At 38.8% G+C, this 22,421-nt stretch overlaps 2 protein-coding genes across 2 annotated transcripts; both read right to left on the bottom strand.

Moving 5' to 3' along the window:
• Positions 1,018-1,916, bottom strand: LOC109840163. The gene is made up of 2 exons (XM_020408694.1): positions 1,799-1,916; positions 1,018-1,703 (listed from the first exon to the last, which is right to left on the bottom strand). Exons 1-2 carry the CDS (start codon positions 1,868-1,870, stop codon positions 1,284-1,286), a joined length of 492 nt encoding a protein of 163 aa, XP_020264283.1. The 5' UTR covers positions 1,871-1,916; the 3' UTR covers positions 1,018-1,283.
• Positions 1,951-4,220, bottom strand: LOC109841555. Its single transcript, XM_020410516.1, has 3 exons — positions 4,115-4,220; positions 2,418-3,754; positions 1,951-2,328 (listed from the first exon to the last, which is right to left on the bottom strand). Exons 2-3 carry the CDS (start codon positions 3,732-3,734, stop codon positions 1,951-1,953), a joined length of 1,695 nt encoding a protein of 564 aa, XP_020266105.1. The 5' UTR covers positions 3,735-3,754; positions 4,115-4,220.

Below are 22,421 nucleotides of genomic sequence, written 5' to 3'. Positions count from 1 at the left end.
TTTCTTGGATTTTTTTTTTCTTTTTCCCCACTTTTGCTCTGAAACATGGATGAAATTTGATTTGTGTGTAATCCGCTGTTTGGATTGGTAGTTGTAATAAAAACCTAGCTTTCACAAATGATAGAGACAGAGAGTCTTATCATAGGCACCTTTTTTTTGGCTAAAAATTAATCTGCAATTTTAATTTTGAGGAAAAAACTCAGAATTGAATTTTCATAAATAAAGGTATTTTTCGACGTTTTGGAGAAACATTTTTCCAAACTTTCTCGAATGGTTGTGTCAAATGTTCTCCACCCTTTTACCTTATGCCCTGCTTGGTTTGTCCATTTTTAAGAAATAGAGAGGAAAATGAATGATATTTGGCAGAAATGTTCAAAAGCTTTTTCTACTATTTTCATGTTCTATGCATGTTTGGTTCAGATTAGATTTGTAGAAATAAGTTTATATAAAGTAGAGATATGTGGATTTTATGAAAATCTAATCTTCTCTATTTTTGGGAGGGAGGAAAAAGATGGATGTTAGGGCGCACTTGAATTTAAATAGAGGTAAGGGAAGTTAAGGGAAAATAGGAGAGAGAAGAGAAAGGAATTTAAGTGAGTTCACTTACCCTCCGTTACATTGGCCCCCAGGGCTAGGGGTGAGCACGGTTCGGTTCGGGTCGGTTTTTACCAAAATTTGAACAACCGAACCGAACCACCTATAATTCAAAACCGAACCGAACCATTGCAAATCGGTTCGGTGCGGTTCGGTCAAGGTTTTAAATATCGGATGTCGGGTTCATGTCGGACGGCTGAAATCCATATCGGATAGCGAAAATCGGGGATATATCGGGGGACATGGACTAAATATCGGATTGCCATATCGGGTGATCCGTATATGTATAATATCATGTCCTAAATGTAATCTAAGCATTCCTAAATTCAATATAAACATACTTTATAAATTTTATAGACTAGACATATAAAAAAATAAACAATATATGATGTTTAGGATCACTAACCGATTGTAGAAATTTGATTCTCGATTGCATCCTGAAACAATTTGGGTGCTTGACCTACAAAATGAGAAAACATTGTTAGTAAACATAGAATAGCATGTAAAGAATAAAGCAAGTAACATATAAGATATAACATATAGAATGGAGATCACAACTCACAAGATTCATATCAAACATAAGCAAATCAAAACATACAAACAAGTTTTTAAAGCTACAAATAGTTTAAAATTGTTTAACATTCAAGAGCAAATCCATAATAACATAAAAGATAAGATAACTAGAAAGTCTAGAATCCATCTTCATCATCATCCTCAAAAGTAGCATTAGCATCCTCATCCGACTCCGTGAAGAACGCATCCATCTCTTCTTCCTCATCATCTTCCATCGGCTCTTTTCCTTTCGATGAAGATGATCCCTTCTTTCTTTTATAAGTTTGCAACCTTCCACTCTTTCTCTTCCTTGGATTAGCTCCCGAAATATCTCCAACTTGCCTAAAAGTTAAACACTCTCCCGGAAATACTTCATCATCACTATTATTCCCCTCCTCACCCAACAACCATTCAGTGACTCTTTCCTCATCATCGTAGGTGGTTAAAGGATCTCTATTTGGGACGGCATGCTTATTCTTCAACTTTGCATTGAACTTGACAAAGACTAAATCATGAAGTTTTTTATGAGTTAGTCTATTCCTCTTCTTCGTATGAATCTACAAAAGAAAATCATGAATTAGCATAAAAAAAATATCATCAAATACTACAATACAAGCATACAAGATGATTAAAATTTAAGACATAATGTTACCATCTCAAATGTACTCCAATTTCTTTCACAAGCCGAAGAGCTAGTTGTCAAGCCCAAAATCTTCATTGCCATCTTCCTTAACTCGGGAGTATCGTTTCCATAAAGCCTCCACCAAGTAACTAGTCAATTCATAATTGAAAAAAATTAGTAACTTATAAATTCAAAAAAGGAAAGAGTCTATGCATACACTTCACTATGGCATTCATGAAGCTTCCATCATTTTCAATTTCCGTGTAAGCCGGATAATAGTAAAAAGGATTCAAAAAATAACCCGCTTTATGTAGCGTTTCACAAAGATTCTTCTTAAATCTCGGCTTAATCATTTCCAATATAGGATTGTACTTCTTCTCATCATCCCCAAGGGCCACTTTCAACTCCTCCTTAGCAACCAACATATCCCCATATATAAATCCCATCGAACCGATTTTATCACCATCCGCTCTTCGAAGAACCTTCACTAGAGGAGTGAATACTTTGAGAGCAAAGTCTATATTATCCCAAAACTTGTTGCTAGCAATAATCTCCGCAACCTACAAATATACAAATAAATCCAATCAATAAAATATAAATGATCAAATTAATAAAACGAATGCAATTGAAATTTTAATTAAAAATATACATTTTTACCCACTGGTGTTCTTGAAAGGCTACAATCTGTCCATTTGTCAGAGATAAACATTTGTCTCATCTCTTTCTTATGATCTCTTAATGATTGTAGAGAAAGGAACGCCGTAGCAAATCTCGTAACTCCCGGTCTCACAAGATCACCCTTAGTGAACTCCCTAAATAGTTGAAGAGGCTTGGTGTGATTATATATGAACACTGATACACTCCTCCCCATTAAAATGGCATTACGAATGGGTTTTATCTTTGCTATATCACACAACATCAAGTTCACCGTGTGTGCAGCACAAGTCGTCCAAAATATATTTGGCCTCTTCTCAAGCAATAACTTAGAAGCTGCCATATTGTTTGAAGCTCCATCAGTGACTATCTGTATCACATTTGCCTCCCCTATCTGATCAATAGCCTTGTCTACAAAATCAAAGATATACTTAGCATCGTGCTTATCGGCCGATGCATCATGTGAAGATAAAAAACAAGCTCTCCCAGCAGAATGCACAACTATGTTCATGATGCTTCTAGACTTCCGATCACTCCATGCATCGGTCATTATCGAGCAACCATTGACAACACAAGTCCTTTTAAAGTTTTCAACAATTTCTTTTGTCTCATCCACTTCTTTTTGCAAACATGTCTCACTCAGTTCATACATCAATGGAGCTTGTAAATGACTTCCAAACAAGCCAATAGCTTGTAGCATTTGATGGAAAGAGGGAAGCGTGGCGGTATGAAATGGAATGCCGGCTTCATAGAACCATTTAGAGACGTATCGCAATACATCTTCCCTTTTCTTCTTCTTAAGTTTGGAGTCCATCATTGGTTGTTTCCCCTTTGCTACTATTTGGGCAATCTCCTCGGGAGAACGAGCAGCGAAGGAGTCCATTGGTCCAATTACCTTGTGGGAGGATGACGAGCTTCTTTGACTACTTAATGAGATGGAGTTATCCTCCTCATCCTCCCCAATATGCACCTCACTCAACAAGTTATGCATCTTCATCTCCTTCTCATCCCTACTCTTCTTTGCATTATCTAAAATTTTAGAAACTTTTGCCTTAACATCATCAGGTACTTTCACACACGGCGCACAATTTCCCCTCTTTCCTGCTAGGTGTTGTTTGAATCGGCTAATCCCACCATTAAGAATTTGAGTGTAATATTTGCATTTAACTTTACTTGTATCAGAACCAACTCTCTCCCCATATAGCCAACATGGATCTTTACCGCCCGGTTTTGATGTTGGCGGTCTAGTAGATCCTTGTCCTTCAGACGACATGATTCTATAAAATAAGACAAATATAGATTTAGACAACATATTTATAATTCAATTACTAACTATTAATTAATTTTATTTGACAGGGGAAAAATTCAAGAAGGAGGCTTACCTGATTTTGAGAAACAAGTCCTCTTACTCAGCAGTCACCACTCAACAGTCACACAACTGAATCAGCAAAGTGCAAAGTGCAAAGTGCAAACTGAATCTACAAAGTGCAAACAGAAAAAAAATATGACTGATATGTATTAATAAGAAGCAAATAGTAGCAATTTCATAACTTCATGACTCTGCACATTTCAACATTCATATGCACATTTAAAATAAAATAAATCTCTCCTTGTTAATCAATAATCATTAGCCTATTATTAATCAATTAGCCTATTATTAATCAAGTGATCAAACATCAAGTAATCATTAGCCTATTATTAATCAAAATAGTCCACAAACCAAACATTCACGTGTGAAGAAGAAGAAAAAAAGAAAAAACCGCAGACCAAAGGCAAAAGGAGAACGGAAGCTGAAAATAAAAAAAATTTGAAAACCGAAGCAAGAAAAAATAACGGAAGATAAAAAAACAGTGAAAAGAGCAGCAGCTAGGGAAAAAAAAAGAAAGAGAACAAAGACTGGAAACCGAAGCAAGAAAAAAAGAAATGAAAAGAACGGAAGATAAAAAAAAGAACGGAAGCTAAAAAAACAGTGAAAAGAGCTTACCAGAGAGAGAGAGGCTTACCAGAGAGGAGAGAGAGGCTTCCCGATGACGACGACGCAAAACGAAGGCGACTCCGAGGAGAAGGCGACTCCGACGAGCTCCGGACTTTGTCGCTGAGTGAGGAGAGAGAGGAGAAGCCCTAGGTTTTTGCCGCTCCGGTTTTTTGTCGCTGAACGACGAGCTCTGGGTTTTTGCCGCTGAACGACGAGCTCCGGACTTTGCTGCTGGCTTCCCGATCGCGAGTGAGGAGAGAGAGGAGAAGCTCTAGGTTTTCTTCTTTTTTATTTTGATCGGGTATTTTTCCCCCTTTTTTCTTTTGATCGGGTGGCTTAAGTGTCAATCGGGTCAAATGGGTGTCGATGAACCCAAACCAAACCCAATAAAGCCCAAAGAACCCAAACCAAACCCGATATTCCCTAAGCTTGGCCGATTTTCCAAAGAGGAAAAATCGGCCGATATAGCCGATTTTTCGCCGATATGACTGATATGTCGGTAAAAAACGATATTCGACTTGTTTTTCCCCGATTTGTGTCGCTGGACCACTCAATCCGCTATATCGGCCGACATGTCAGACATGTCGGCCGATATTTAAAACACTGGGTTCGGTTCGGTTTGTTCGGTTCTAACTTCATCAAGTATAACTTCACTTCAATTTATCTTTTATATATTCTTATTACCCTATGCCAGCATGTATTTATTTTTTAACTTCACTTCAATTTATTATTCTTGCTCATGTATGTATACTGTTTTTAAGTGAAGTAACTTGTCCTTTTGGATTAAATACTAGACTCTGACGTTGTAATTTTTTAGTAACGGACTTGCTTTGTCTTTGTGTAAACGGGTAAACGGGTAGGGTTTGAGGCAAGGGAATATATTCAACTTGGGAAAATTCTCCCCTACTTTCCATTCTCCTTTATTCACCTCAATTTAAACGGATCCTTACGGAAAGTCCAAATTTTCTTAATTGTTTATAACCTCATCCCTTTTCTCTCTCTTCTATTCATACTTTTTCATAATTAAAAATTGGCTCATCATATTTCTATAAATGCTCCTTTCACTTGTTTTTACACTATGCAAACAAACATCTGAAAAAAAAAAAAAAAAAAAAAAAAAAAAGTAAACCTCTCTTCAAAGCAAGCATGCACGCGTTCATTTTTTGCGCTCTAATTTTCAGTCCAGCCACTAGTTCACCGTCCATCTGACACATGGGACCAAATATGGCCTCTAGCTGTTAGATAGCGACGTACGAAAGGGGCCCACGAGCCCAAGGAAGACAAAAGGCGGAGCAGAAATCAGTTCGTTGGGCCCATTGCTGTTCTCTATAATCAATAAACAAAAATTCAACCTGATTTTGGATTTATATGTGTTAACATGCGCTGATGCTCAAGGAAACTTAGACATAAGACAAAGATAAAGGATATAATTGTAATGAAATTCCAATCCAAAGTCCTCTAGCTTTTGTGTCTTTGACTTGTTTTATTGGTTTTCTTAAATTCTTACGCTATCATCCTATCAAGAATTAAAAAAATCTTAATATACAAGTCAAGGATGATAACGCGGAATGAGTCCATTAGAAAATACGAAAACATAAAAGGTCAAGTTTTATTGTCAAGTATTAAACTCCAAACTTAAGTCTCAAGGGAAATAAAGTTAAAAAGACGTCCCTTTGGACTACATCACAAAGCACGCTCTAGGGATGCGAATATCATTTTAATATCCACAGATAATATTCTATTTATATTTTATTTTAATAAGTGAAAATATATAATAAAAATGTTAAATAATAAGAAATCCTGTGTAACCTACTTAAAACATATACTTATAATATCAAATTAAAATTTTATTACTAAATCATAAATTAAGAGTCATTTATATGTTAAGCGTAGATGTGATGATAAAAGAAAATATGGATACGATATCACAACTCCATCAGCTTACAATGCTAGCTCAATCAAGAGATGATTAGTATTAACCTCCACCTTGTTAGTCGCATTGAAGCATACTCATCTCACAAATTCTACATTCGGAGAGGTAATACCCCCACTAACTTTAGTCCCCCAAGAAATGGAAGACTTTATAAGATAAAAGCGTTGAATTCAAACGTGGTGTCAATTAGCTGATTTTAATCGTGATTGAGCCAAACAACACGCTACACTCACTCCATGGGTCTCATGTCTCAGATCATGTGTGTGCTAATGATATGCAATTATTATTAGAGTTTTCCAATCAAGAGTAGAAAAAAAAATTGTAGGACCTTGTAGTAATTTCGATGACTTCGTATAACAAATTTCAATTATCTAAAGTTCAGGTGACACAGGTAAAAGAATCCCTCGTGACCTCACACCAAAGATAGCTTGTCAAATTGGAGAACGAATCTACTGCTGGGTCCGGATTAGAAAACCACAGCACTGGAAACAGTGCGCCAGCGCAAGACGGCCACGTGTCCCGCTACAATTACTGGCGGCGGTAACAGTGAGCAGGCATTCGTAACCGTAAAAAGGGTAATTTCGTCATCAAGCATCGACACGGAAGGTGGGGTTAGGGGTACAAGTGGTAACGAAACTTGAGGTGCGTTATACCGAGGGGAGGTGCGTTCTGGGAATTCGGAAAGCTTTTCTCACGGGGGAGCATCGGAATCAGAATACAAACGGGAGCAGAAAAATGCCCAGCGCTTTTCCTCGGATGAGGGTGGGGAATTTCCTGCGGTGAACTTTACCGCGCGTCATGTGACAGGCACGTGAAGGGGCTCACGCGGAGCTGAAGCCTAGGGTTGGTGGAGGACCCCCCACCACGCAGTTTTGGAAATTGAGGGTTGAGAAACTAGATTCCGTTATAGAATTCACTAGTTGTTAGCATTTCTTAAGGAAAAGGCAATTTTGCCTTGTGAATAGTCCCACATTGGAAGTTGAGAAGAAGTTCAAGTGGTTTATAATGGTTTACTTCCTAATGGGCTTTGAATAGTGTTTTGGGTTTTGTGGGCTTTGCGTTTCTACCACACACGCGCGCGCGCGCGCACGCACGCCACGCCTCGCCACGCCTCGCCACGCCACGCGCTTTTAATTTTGCACGTTTTACACGTTCTGTAACGGCAGCATTTATTATGTAACGGCAAGCGTGGTTTACGCCCAACGGACGAGGAGATTCAGCAGCAGTTACTGGTTCATGAGGCTATATAAGGAGGCAGAGTTCATTCGGAAAAACACACAGAAATTCACAAAGAATTTCATAGCTCTCTTCCTCCTTCTACTCTCAGATATTTGGCTACATATTTTTGCGGATTATTTTATTGGGCAACATCTTCATCTGAGCAGAAGCTCTGCTACTCGCGCCCGAGTAGAGAGGCCGGCCGTTTCCGGGGGCTTTTACCGCTAGGGGGGAGGATCGACTACGCCAGGGCGACAGGCGGGTCCTCTATCTTCTAGGGCAGTGTATCACGACTGCACCCCGTTCAGGCCTGATTTTCATAACTCATTTATTTTCAGTTAACCTAATATTGTTTTATTTGACAGCAATCTAGAAGATAGACTATTTCTTGCTGTTAAGTTAATTAAAAAAAAAATATATAAAAAAAAAATAAAAAAAAATATTATTACTGTTCACCCGAATTTATATGTTGTGATTTCTTGCTGCATTAGTTAACTGCTTTAATTTGTTGCATCTTAATTAGTTAAAAACAAAAAAACAAAAAAACAAAAAAAAAAAAAATTATAATTTCTTTACTGCTTCTGTGCTCAAGTACAGTATCTGTTATAAACAAAAATCTTTAAGTGAATCGGTTCAAGTTTTCTTGGATTAGTTGGTGTCTAAGGAAAGGTTTAAGGGTTGCGTAAAGCGCTCTGCAAGAAACGAGGTACTTAATCGATCATTGATCAACCTCTAGTACTATCCTTACCTGGCCAAACTACCCGAGTAAAACTTTTATCTTTTTACTTTCAGAGTTTTTGATTTAAAGCAGGTTTAATTAAATTTCTGGTCTAGTAGCTAGTTTTGACAAAATCTTTTATTCAATCAGATTTCAACTACCTAGACTAGTAAAACTCAAATTGGACTTATGGCAATTGATCATTCAAAAAGTGTCAAACCTGAGAAGTTCACCGGTATCAACTATAAACGGTGGGCTAATCAGATGAGATACTGGCTCACTACCTTAGGTCTCTTATCAGCCATTGACTTTCCTGAGTCTTCTACTAGTGGTACTCAACCTTTGACTCCTGATCCTGAACAGTCTGTTCCTTCCACTTCTGGTTCAGGTGCTAGCTCTCTTTCTAGCTCTATGAAACCAGAAGATATTAATTATCATTGTTGTCATAGAATTCTTAGTGCACTTGCAGACAACCTTTATGACATATACTATGAGTTCAAAAGTGCAAAAGACCTATGGCAAGCTCTTGAAGCAGAATATGGCTATGATGATGCCGGAATTCTGCGTTTCACCTCTTCGTCCTTCAATAAGTTCATGATGGTAGATGACAAGCCCATTAATGAACAAATTCATGAATTTTTAGATTTCATCCGTCATCTCCAATCAAAAGGAAACACTTTTACTGATGACTATAAAGTTTCCTGTTTGATTGATAAACTCCCTCCTTCCTGGTCTAGATTTGCTGGAGATCTCCGACACAAGCAAGGAGATCTAACCTTAACTGAGGCCCTCAAGGCCATTCGTATTGAAGACCAGCATAGGCTAAATTCCAAAACCAAGAATGAATCAAAAGCTAAAGTAAACTTGGTAGAGGAAAAGCCTAAATCTAGAAATTTCAAACCCAAATGGAAGAAATTCAAGAAAAACCAACAATCTTTCAATAAATCTTCCTTCAAATCAAATTCTTCCAATTCCAATTCTTCCAGCCATAAGTCTGATGGAAAGTTCTGCTTTGTCTGTGGTAGAACCAACCACATTTCTTCCAACTGTTTCTTTCGGAAGAAGGAACCGGCTAAACCTGCCTCTAAAGGAAATGGATCAAATAAAGTTAATATGATTGAAGAGAATCCAACCTCCTTCAGGTTAGCCCCATCACCTCATCTTGTAAATTCTCTAACTTCTTCCACTGATTGGTATCTGGATTCCGGAGCAAATATACACGTCTGTAATGATCGCTCTTGGTTTTCAAATTATCAGGAATCACGTGGAGGAAGCATAAGCTTAGCAGATGACTCCACTAAACCAATAATAGGAAGTGGAAGTATAAAGCTCACTATGACTTCTGGGAAAGCCCTACATCTGCAAGGCGTCTACCTTGTTCCTTCTCTCCGTCGAAATTTGATTAGTGAATCTCTTCTTCTTAGAACTGGTTATAGGATTGTAAAAGAATCCAACAGATTTGTGATTACAAAGAGTAATAATTTTATAGGAAAAGGTTTTATCTGTAATGGCCTTTTCAAACTCAATGTAATCAATTCCAGTTCTAATGAAAATTCTAAGTCTCCTGTTATTCAAATTGTTGAATCTTGTGATGTCTGGCATGGACGACTTGGACATGTCAATTTTCAAACTTTACAGAAAATGATCAATTTGAATCTTATTCCTAAATCATCTATTGACCTCTCATCCAAGTGTGAGATTTGTGTTCAAGGGAAACACACAAAAAAACCCTTCAAGTCTATAACTAGAAACTCTGAGCCCCTCGAATTAATTCATAGTGATGTGTGTGACTCGAATCGAGTTCTCACCCGAGGGGGTAGGAGATATTTTGTGACCTTTATAGACGATCACTCCAGATATTGTTTCACATATCTTCTCAGGACTAAAGATGAAGTCCTAGATAGGTTTAAGGTCTATAAAGCTGAGTCTGAGAACCAATTAGACAGGAAGATCAAGATCCTAAGATCTGATCGTGGGGGGGAGTATACCTCAAATTATATGACTGAATTTTGCCAAGAACACGGTATTATTCATGAGGTTACTGCTCCCTATACACCACAGTCTAACGGGGTAGCTGAACGAAAAAACAGAACCCTAATGGACATGGTAAACTGTATGTTACTCAGTTCAGGAGCACCTGAAAATCTCTGGGGTGAAGCTCTTCTCTCTGCTTGTTTTATTCTCAATAGGATTCCCCAAAGAAATTCCAATACAACTCCTTATGAATATTGGAAGGGGAGATCTCCTAATCTAAACTTCTTCCGAGTTTGGGGTTGCTTGGCTAAGGTAGCTATTCCCGAACCTAAGAAGAGGAAAATTGGTTCCAAAACTATTGATGCTGCTTTCATTGGATATGCACTAGATAGCAATGTTAATAGATTTCTAGTCATTAACTCTGAAATCAGTGACATATCCAACAACACTATCATTGAAGCTAGAGATGCAGTCTTCTTTGAAAATATCTTTCCTTTCAAATCCAAAATCTCAGAAAATTCTAGAACATCTATTCCTTCTGATCTTCCATCATCTAGTTCTTCCCAACCTTTTGACATTGAGCCTCGAAGAAGCAAAAGAGGTAGAATTCAAAAGGATTTTGGAGAAGACTTCTTTACCTTTCTTGTTGAAGGTGATCCAAGCTCATTTCAAGAAGCAATGGATTCACCTGAATCTCCTTTCTGGAAAGAAGCCATTGATAATGAGATTAAATCTATCATGGAAAACCATACTTGGATACTCACTGACCTACCTCCAGGCTGTAATCCTGTTGGCTGTAAGTGGATATTCAAAAAGAAACTTAGAGCTGATGGTTCCATAGATAAATTTAAAGCTAGATTAGTAGCTAAAGGCTATACTCAGAAAAAGGGCATTGATTACTTTGATACCTATTCTCCTGTAGCCCGAATTTCTACTATCAGAATTCTTTTAGCCTTTGCTGCTATCCACAAACTGATCATACATCAGATGGATGTCAAGACTGCTTTCCTGAATGGTGATCTAGATGAAGAAATTTATATGCACCAACCTGAAGGCTTCATTACCAAGGGTCAGGAAAACAAAGTCTGTAAACTTGTTAAATCTCTGTATGGTCTTAAACAAGCTCCTAAACAATGGCACCAGAAATTTAACAAAGTCATTGCACAATATGGATTCACGGTGAATGAACACGACAAATGTGTTTATTCAAAAGTGATAAACAATGACTATGTTATCCTATGTCTCTATGTTGATGATATCCTTATCTTTGGAACTACTCTTGAACTAATCTTAAAAGTTAAGGATTATCTCTCCAAAAATTTTGACATGAAAGACTTAGGTCTTGCCGATATGATACTTGGAATGAAAATCACTAGAGACACTAGAGGAATATCCTTGAGTCTTTCTCACAGTATTGAGAAAATGCTGATCAAATTCAACTTTCATAACTTTAAATCTGTTTCCACACCATATGATTCTTCTATACCTTTGAAGAAAAATGAAGGTGAACCTGTCTCTCAATTGAAATATTCCCAAATGATTGGATCCCTTTTATACATATCAAACCGGACTAGACCCGATATAGCTTATGCTGTAGGGAGATTGAGTCGGTATACCAGTAACCCTAACCCAGATCATTGGTCTGCCTTAGAAAGAGTATTTAAATACTTAAAAGGGACAGTTGACTATTGCTTAACTTACACTGGATACCCTGATGCCATTGAAGGGTATAGTGACGCCAATTGGGTCACAGATTCCAACAGTGTAAAGTCAACATCTGGGTATGTATTTCTTTTTGGTGGTGCTGCTGTATCCTGGAAATCATGTAAGCAAACAGTAATTGCCAGGAGCACCATGGAATCTGAATTGATTGCACTTGATACTACTTGCTCAGAAGCCGAATGGTTAAAAGATCTTATCTCTGAACTTCCTTTGGTCCCTAAACCTTTTCCTCCAATTTCCATTCATTCTGATTCTAGATCTACCATAGAGCTTCTAAAGCAAGTACATGTAAATAAAAAACTCAACAGACATATTCAAATAAGATATAAGTCTGTACAACGCCTGTTAGGCAAAGTTGTGATCTTGGATTTTGTAAAGTCTGAGAAAAATATTGCTGACCCTTTGACTAAGGGATTATCCAGGAGTGTAGTCCTGGATTCATCGAGGGAGATGGGGTTAAGTCCATTAAAGAGGTCACTGACAGTGGGAACCCAACCCTTATTTGGAGACGTTGTCCCAATGTCGGTTCAATGTGGTAGAAACAAGCTGGACTAGTGATACTCGGGTGGAGCATCGACCCATATATATATTCATATATCATTATGTAGTGTGAGCTACTACCCCTTCTCTATGATGACGATGCTCCTATGATACAGCTGGTTAGGCTGAGTTTTACTCTTAATAAGTCCAACGCATGTATTATTGGGGGGTATTAAATAAACAGCTGTAGTACCCTTTGAGGACTTACCTACGTGAGAGGAATCGTGATGGCCGCGGTTGGGGGGGGCTGGACTAAACTAACCCCTAGAAACTCTCATGAGTCGGTTATTGTGAGCATGGCCTTTTAACGCTCAACCCGCTTTGCTCAATAGATGAAGTGTATTGTGTGTGTTTTTGTCAATACCTGATTCAAGGGCCCTAATTCAAGGCTTAGTCCATTATGTCCCTCAGGTGGCGACAAACTCACTAAGGAAAGGTTCAAAGCCGGAAGCTACCTTTCCCGAATTCACGATACAAAAGGTTGCCCAACCTATATATATATATATATATATATGTTTTACTAATTGTTTTGTCAATATTGCCTTTTGGGGGGGATTGTTAGCATTTCTTAAGGAAAAGGCAATTTTGCCTTGTGAATAGTCCCACATTGGAAGTTGAGAAGAAGTTCAAGTGGTTTATAATGGTTTACTTCCTAATGGGCTTTGAATAGTGTTTTGGGTTTTGTGGGCTTTGCGTTTCTACCACACACGCGCGCGCGCGCGCACGCACGCCACGCCTCGCCTCGCCACGCCACGCCTCGCCTCGCCACGACACGACGCGCGCGCCACGCCACGCCGCACCGCACTCGGGTTTTGCTTCTCCAGCTTTTATTTTTTTGTAACGGCAGCATTTATTATGTAACGGCAGCATTTATTATGTAACGGCAGCGTGATTTACGCCCAACGGACGAGGAGATTCAGCATCGGTTACTGGTTCATGAGGCTATATAAGGAGGCAGAGTTCATTCGGGAAAACACACAGAAATTCACAAAGAATTTCATAGCTCCCTCTTCCTCCTTCTGCTACTCTTAGTACTCAAAGATTTTCGGCTACATATTTTGAGGATTATTTTGGGCAATCATCTTCATCTGAGCAGAAGCTCTGCTACTCGCGCCCGAGTAGAGAGGCCGGCCGTTTCCGGGGGCTTTTACCGCTAGGGGGGAGGATCGACTACGCCAGGGCGACAGGCGGGTCCTCTATCTTCTAGGGCAGTGTATCACGACTGCACCCCGTTCAGGCCTGATTTTCATAACTCATTTATTTTCAGTTAACCTAATATTGTTTTATTTGACAGCAGTGTGCACCCCTTGCAAAATACGATCTCTATTTTTTATTTTTGCTATAGTAATTTTGTATTTAAATATAATTTTTATAAGTGTTATAGTAATATTTTTTTAAATGCTACAATATCCCGTCTGATCTACAATATTAATGCTACAGTAATGTTTTAACGCTGCAATTCTCACATGTTCTACAGTAATAATGCTACAGTAATTCATTTATTGTGAACAGTGCATCCTGGGTCCCCCTGCATGTGCTGCAGTAACAAATACTACAGCAGTATTACTGTAGTATGAATAGTGAATCTTAGATCCTCCCATTGTTATAGAGGAATATATTTCAAATATAAATATCTCATATTCTTAGAATTTACCCTTTTTTAGTGAAAAGCTCTCAGAATTTACTTATTCACACATTATGTTCACGACAAGTTATAATTACTGAATATATAGTTGAGGGTTTCATGTTTATCTATGACGCAATGCGCCTTACGACTTATTTGGCGATATGAGATAAGCTGGTTTAGAGGGGAAAAAACAGCCAAGGACTCAACCTCGTTTGATAAATAATTCAACTATAACATGAACAAGATTTGTTACGCATCATAAGTTTTTCCACTCTCCTCCTTAGTCCAGAACTAAACTGTTTTTTTAGCCACCAAACTCACTCTAATGCCCTTCTTTGACAAACTACTAAACTAGGTCAGGTTTAAACCTCATCCAAATTTAATATCTTTTTGTGATTGGGAAAAATTAGGTCAAAGCTGACCCAACTATTTTTAGTTTATTTTGAAGGTTTTTTTTTTTTTACCGTGCCAGAATTGAACCAGTTAGAGGCTGGTGCAGTTCTAGCCTGGTTAAAGAAATAAAAACCAGACTAGCCCGGTTTCGGAGAGAACCGCCAAACACGCCCTAAAAGGCTTAGGAGCCATGGAGAACGCTTACCTTGCAAGCTCACACACAGAGCATACCAACCACTATGCAAAAGTTAAAACATCGAAAGAGGAGAAGCTTAAAAGGCACGGTTCTACGGCAAAAGGCATATACACACACACACACATGCTAGGGGAAGCTAAGCTGCCAAGGCGCGCGCGCCACTTTATTCCACCAGCTAATTACAAGGAAAGTTTGGTGCGGGGATAGGAGAAGGTTTCAGATTCCCCTACTTCAAGGTCTATAAATTAAATTAAACTAGGGTTTAGGGTCTACGAGTAGATTCCAATCATGCACATCACAATGATTCTCACATAATAAGTTAAAACACATCATTACTCATTTTCCATGATTCCATACGACTTTTTAAGGATAACGAGATTGCTCCGTGATGCTATCGATGTTACATCAGAGCGACCACGCACGGTATCTTTGGCTGTGTTCCCCATGTAAGTGGTTTTGGCCTCATAGGCCAAATCTGTAACCCGATCCGTTAAGAATCCAACCCGGTTGTTGGGAATATCCCACGTTTTGGGATTTCTTCCGTTAGAGAACGGGCCTTACAGAGAAAGTGGTTTAGAGAGATATTGGGGCAGATATTTTGGGGACGCATGTGTTGAGGGAATGCCTATAAATTGAGAGGAGTTCTTCTCCTCTAAACACACAGAAAAATAATCTTCATCGGAGTCCCAAAAAAATCAATTGCTTTCTCCCCCCTTCATTGGTATCAGAGCCACTACGATCTCCAAATCGCCTCCTCACCAGATCCCTACGCCCCCTAATCTGCTCCTGCCAACGGCTGACCCACACACAACAGACCGAAGCTCAGTCGAACCACCGTCCTCCGTTCTCCAAAATCGCCAACTCGCCTGCTCTTCCACCAAACTTCCGTCGTCTCTAAGGCTTCGCTTTCGACCGACTTCAAGGGTCCGCCTTCAACCTTGACGACCATCAACAGTGCCTCTCTCGTTCACTTGTTGATTTTTTTTCCCTCCTCACTGTAAGCCCTAAAAATCTCAATCTCCCTGTTCACTCGTTGGCCCTTTTCCCTCTCCCTGTTTTTTTATTTTTTTGAAGAATATAAGAAAGGAAATTGAACGAAAAGGGATAACTCAATTAGTCGATTATCCCATTGATTTGTGGATTTTGTAAAGATTTATTTTTTAAAAAAAAATTGGGGGTCTGTTTGAATACGGGCAAAAGGGGTCTGTAGTTGAACAGTTGAAAACAACGTTTTTTTAATTAATCTCTGTTTTAACCTTGATAATACTTATTTTTTTGCTAGTAGGCGTTTTAGTACCAATTAATTAAGTTAAGTTTTTTTTTGTAAGTTAGTTTTTTTAAGCATCAATTACTATTAATTTTATTTTATTTTTTGTATTACTGTTATTGACTCTTTTTTTTAGTTGTTTAAGCGTCAATTAGTTTTATTATTACAGTACCACTTAAAAAAATTTATTATTTATAGTTGTCTTAGTATCATTTATTAAGTTAGTTTTTTTTAACCTAAATCAATTCTGTTTGAAATATCATACAGCTTAATTATGATCATGTCTAGTAAATTAATTGCATCTGAACTGGCGAAGATAGAACGCCTTAATGGTTCCAACTATGATATGTGGCATAGGAAGATTAAGTACGGACTTATCCATGACAATCTAGATAGTGTCATAGATATTTCTGCACCAACTCTTGGTGATGATCCTACTGACGCTCAGAAAAGAGAGCTTGATCAGTGGCAACTTAAGGACAATAAGGCTAAAAGCCTGATGTTAATGTTCATGGAGGATAGTTTAATCAAAATTTTTGAAAACTATAATACGGCTAAGGAAATGTGGCTTGCAGTTAAAGAGAAGTATGACACTACCTCTGAGGTGAACATACAGCTCTTAATGCATAGGTTCAATTCATGTCGTATGCAAGAAGGTGACAATGTTACCGAACATGTGAACAAGATGATTATCATGGCTAAGGACCTAGCTTCAGCATGATCTGAAATTCCTGAGAAATTACAGGTGGCAACTATTTTGAATAGCTTGCCACCGTCACTAGATATGCCTGCCACAACACTTAGGCTTAATGGAACCATTAAACGTGTTACTGACCTGCCAGCTCAGCTAGCAATGGAACAAGATTTACTAGCTAGGCGGAAAGGTTCAGATGTGAACCTTGTGCAGCAAGAAGAAGCAAATGCAGCTCATTATCACAAGGCACAAGGAAGTCATCAATTTGGACCTGTCAAGCCTTCCTTCAAAGGACCCGGCCAGCAACGTGCTCGCGGTAAGAAAGGACCTCCTGGATCATGCTATATCTGTAGGAAGTTCGGCCATTTCAAAGCCAACTGTCCACAGGCGAAGAATAAGGGCTGTCCCAAACGTCCAGAACAAGGAGGATCCGGTAAGCGGGAGTTCATCGGCGTCATTGAGTGCAATGCTGCAACTACTGACGCTGGTGGCTGGTGGATTGATTCGGGAGCTACCCGACATATTGCAAAGACGAAGGAAGGGATATGCGACTTCAAGGAGCTGAAGAAGGGAGATCAAAGGATTTACATGGGGAACAATACCTACCTAGATGTTGAAGGTATTGGTTCGTACAGATTGGATCTTAGGGACAGCATCATGGTTCTCAAGGAAGTGTTTTATGCACCTGGCATAAGACATAATCTGATTTCCGTCCCAGCCCTCCTAAAGAAAGGCCTTGAAGTTAGGTTTTACAACAATAGGGTCTCTATTGGGAAAGACAAGAAAGTGTTTGCTATGGGCAAATTTGTACCTGAACATGATTTGTTCTGTCTTTCTATTGTAAAACCTGATATTTGTAATAAGAATTCTGATTTACTTTATTCCTCGTGTCTTTTATCTGATTTTGATCTATGGCATATGAGACTAGGACACCCTGGTAATAGAAAGATAGATCAGATAATTAAAATGGATTTGTTACCAAATCTGACAGGTGTAAGGACATTACCCTGTGAACACTGCTTAACAGGGAAAATGACTAGAAAGTCATTTTCTGAAGGTCAGAGGGCAAGTGAACTTTTAGAGTTAGTTCATTCTGACATTTGTGGTCCGTTAAGCGTAAAGACACGTGGTAATAAAGAATATTTTATAACTTTCATAGATGATTATTCCAAGTATACTTTTGTGTATCTTTTAAACAGAAAATCAGAAGCATTTGAATGTTTTAAAAGATACAAGACAGAAGTAGAAAGGAAACTTGGAAGATATATTAAGGTGTTAAGAACTGATAGAGGTGGAGAATTCAATTCAAAAGAATTTGAAAACTATTGCATTCATTATGGCATTAAGAGACATACCACTATGCCTTACACGCCACAACAGAATGGTGTGGCTGAAAGAAAAAATAGAACATTGATGAATGCAGTGAGAGGTATGCTGTCACATTCTGGTCTCTCCAAGGATTTTTGGGGAGAAGCAGTATTGACTGCGAATTATATTTTGAATAGGATTCCCACAAAATCAGTCGAGTCAACACCGTATGAGATTTACATAGTGGATGAAGTAAATCATCCAATAATGGAAGATGAGTCCTTAAATGAGAATATGCCTATGGTAAATCAACCAGCTGAACCTGTCCAACCTGTCAATCTTAGTGGTAATAAAAGACCCAGAACAACACCTGCATGGATGGATGATTATTATCTATATTCATGCGAACCATCATGTTTCTCGGTAGACATTGACATAGATGAGCAAGTTGATCCCTTGAATTATGTAGATGCTATGAGCACACATGAATCGGAACAATGGCTGGAAGCCATGAAAAGGGAGCTTGACTCAATAGAGAGAAACAATGTATGGGAGCTATGTGACTTACCAGAAGATAGGAAGTCCATAGGATGTAAATGGGTGTTAAAGAAGAAATATCGGGTTGATGGGTCTATTGATACATTTAAAGCCCGTTTAGTTGCTAAAGGTTTTACTCAGAAGGCAGATATAGATTATCAGGAGACTTACTCTCCGGTAGCTAAGTTTGCTTCTATAAGAATTATCTTAGCAATTGTTGCACATCTTGATTTGGAACTTTTCCAAATGGATGTCAAAACTGCATTCCTCAACGGAGAGTTGAAGGAAGTAATATATATGAATCAACCTGATGGATTTCAGGTTGAAGGATAAGAAAACAAAGTATATAAATTAAAGAAATCTTTATATGGTTTAAAACAGTCATCTAGACAATGGTATCTCAAATTTCACAATATTGTTATCCAACTTGGTTTTGTTGCAAATAAATTGGATAACTGTGTATATGTCTTGAAGAGTGGCAGCAGTTTTACAATATTATCCTTGTATGTGGATGATATTTTGCTGGCTGGAAATGACATAGAAGTGCTGAATAGAATCAAGTCTGCACTTAGTAGTGAATTTGATATGAAAGACATGGGAGATGCATCCTATGCTCTTGGTATACAGATCCTTAGGGATAGAAAGTCTAGAATGTTAAATTTAAACCAAGAAAGGTATTTGCATATAATACTTAGAAGGTTTGGGATGCAGAATTGTAACCCTGCGCCAACACCTTTGGTTATGGGAAAGCGGTTGTGTAAAGAACAATGTCCTGGAGAAGGCAGAAACCGCTTAGTGTCCCGTATGCACAAGCTGTTGGAAGCTTGATGTATGCAATGTTGTGTACTAGACCAGACCTGGCATATCCGGTGAGTTTGGTTAGTAGATATCAAAGTAATCCTGGTCCAGCACATTGGGAGGCTGTTAAGAGGATTTTGAAGTACCTGAAAGGTACTGTGCACCATAAGTTAGTTTATCAAGCAGATTCGCTTGAGGTTCTTGGTTACTCTGATGCTGATTTCGGAGGAGACAAAGATGACGGGAAGTCCACTTCCGGACATTTGTTCATCTTTGGTGGTGCAGCTGTTTCTTGGGGTAGTAAGAAACAGGGATGTGTGGCAAGATACACACAAGAAGCTGAGTATATAGCCTGTAGTATGGCCACTACTCATGCAGTCTGGATAAGACGGTTCCTAAAGGACTTGGATCTCAATTTGATGGATGGACCAATTGAGATATACTGTGATAATCAAGCAGCCATCAGCTTGATCAACAGTGGTGCAAACAGTTCTAAAGGAAAACATATTGAGATACAATATCATTATATTCGTGATATTATGGAAAAGGAAGAAGTCAGTGTTACTTATATTCCTACTAGTGACATGATTGCTGATCCCTTGACAAAAGGTATCCCAGCAGGTACATTCATCAAACATGTTGGTTTGATGGGACTTAGAAATGTCTAAGTCAAGGAAACTTTCATGAAAAATGAAAAGAGACGATCATGGATTATGGTTGTACTCGGCTTATTCACGTAGAGTGGAAAAATGCATATATCTCACGGATAGTGGGAGTATGGAATTACATCTTGAGTCACATCCCACGGATAGTGGGAAAGTCCTTGAAAAGAATTTGGCCATTTCGGCCAAGTGGGAGATGTAAGTGGTTTTGGCCTCATAGGCCAAATCTGTAACCCGATCCGTTAAGAATCCAACCCAGTTGTTGGGAATATCCCACGTTTTGGGATTTCTTCCGTTAGAGAACGGGCCTTATGGAGAAAGTGGTTTAGAGAGATATTGGGGCAGATATTTTGGGGACGCAGGTGTTGAGGGAATGCCTATATAGAGAGATATTGGGGCAGATATTTTGGGGACGCAGGTGTTGAGGGAATGCCTATAAATTGAGAGGAGTTCTTCTCCTCTAAACACACAGAAAAATGGGGACGCAGGTGTTGAGGGAATGCCTATAAATTGAGAGGAGTTCTTCTCCTCTAAACACACAGAAAAATAATCTTCATCGGAGTCCCCAAAAAATCAATTGCTTCCTCCCCCCCTTCACCCCGGCTCTTCACTAGTCTGGTTAAGACCTTAACCGGGTTAGTTTTAAACTACGTAGGGACCTGAACCGGTCCCGGCATGAATAAGGCGAGCTAACAAAACTAGGTTTGGGGTTGGCCCAAACAAAAATTTAAGCCCTTATCCAATTTAGTTCCGCTAACCTGGCTAGAGAAAGAGTTGCGAAACACCCCCTGAAGCCGCTTTGATACGACTACCTCGGTTTAATTTGGGAAAAATTCCCCAACGACCCAAAATATGGGACCAACAGGGGGGACATGTGAGGTGTCCCCCTCCTATTGCATAATGAGTTGGCAATTATTAATGATGACCAGCTCATTATGCAATAGGAGTGAGACACCTCACATGTCTCCCTGTTGATCCTATATTTTGGGTGCGTGTAACAAAACTCTTAATTTGGATAGACATTTGGATGAATACAGAATTCAATAGCTAGTTAGTATTGACAATGTCTACATGTTCTTATCAAAATGTCAATTCAGAAGTGACTAAGCGCAGTAGTTTACTCGGTAAGTTTTCTTTTTCTCGTGAAATAAGATTCTAATAATAAACGAAGAGAATGGAATTTCTTCGAGTTGAATCATCTTCAGTATCCCAGTCCCGCTCCAAAGTTTTTAGGGCAAATTGCAGATAGCCTCCCCCTTATATGGGCTGAGTAACACTTAACACCCCTCGAGTATCATACGAGCACTTGCCGCCTCTCAATACGCAGGGGAGAGGGAGGTCATGTGTAATGATTTACCCTTCTCAACATACAATTTTGGGGGGTAAGTGCTACTAAATGCATAGGTGAGGGAGTTATCCGCAGATTACCCAATTTCTTTATGAGTCGCCGTTGAAACTTGAATTCGTATAGAAAATTCATGTATTTCAAAAAGTTCAAAATTTTGAAACCAATTGGCACTCTGTTGATTACTTGCTTTGATGATGAGCTGCCCATGTGTTATGCTTGTCCATGACAAGAAGCAGTACAACCCACACAATGGGTTTAAATCTTACGGAAAAATCTCAATAATGTTGCACTCAATCTAACACTGTTAGGTGCAAGCCAGCTCCCACATTGTCATAGAAAAGCAAAAAAAAAAAAGGTAACAGTATGAAAAGTATGTGAACAGGGTGGCGGGGGGGGGGGGGACGCAATCAGTGATGAAATGAAGCAAAGTTAAACTCAGAACGTGATGGCAATTATTGCACTTACGAAAACTCTATGCCGGCAAAGTTTAAGGCAAGTATGTCAATGGTGGCTCATAATTGGAGCCAGCAGAGGGAAAATATGACCGCATTTCTATGAAGGCACACAATACTAGGCATAAGGAAGGATTAATTGAGGATAGACCCCCTCAGTGTCATTGATTTGATCTCACCACCCCTCTAGATTTGTATCTGCAGATAGACCCCTAATAAGTGATTAGGAGTCCATTTGTCAAACAAATTTCTTTTTCTTCGGGGGGTGAAAGGGTAAAAGAAGTTGCACTCGGGGATCTACCTGTAAAAATATAACCAGTAAGTGTAAAACATCATCATCATTGCATGGGTCTATCCACAGTCAACCCTATACATAATGACAACAGTATACATGATAAAAATGAAATCAGAAACATGGAATTTGAAATCTGGTTAAAATAAAATATGTTGCATTTAGCTATATCTATTTACACATCTACACATCCACCAGGATTTCATTAGCCCCCGGTCACAAAGAAACATACAACCAAACTATTTAGCATGTACATCAACCTCATTAGCCCCTGATGAATAATGCACAACATACAACAACTCTGTAACATGAACCAAAATCAGAAGCTCAATAGTTCAATAGGGA

The sequence above is a fragment of the Asparagus officinalis genome, chromosome 5, assembly GCF_001876935.1.
Source record: "Asparagus officinalis chromosome 5, Aspof.V1, whole genome shotgun sequence".
Taxonomy (NCBI): domain Eukaryota; kingdom Viridiplantae; phylum Streptophyta; class Magnoliopsida; order Asparagales; family Asparagaceae; genus Asparagus; species Asparagus officinalis.
The sequence above is the reverse complement of the archived record's forward strand: the minus strand, read 5'-3'. Positions and strand labels throughout refer to the sequence as shown.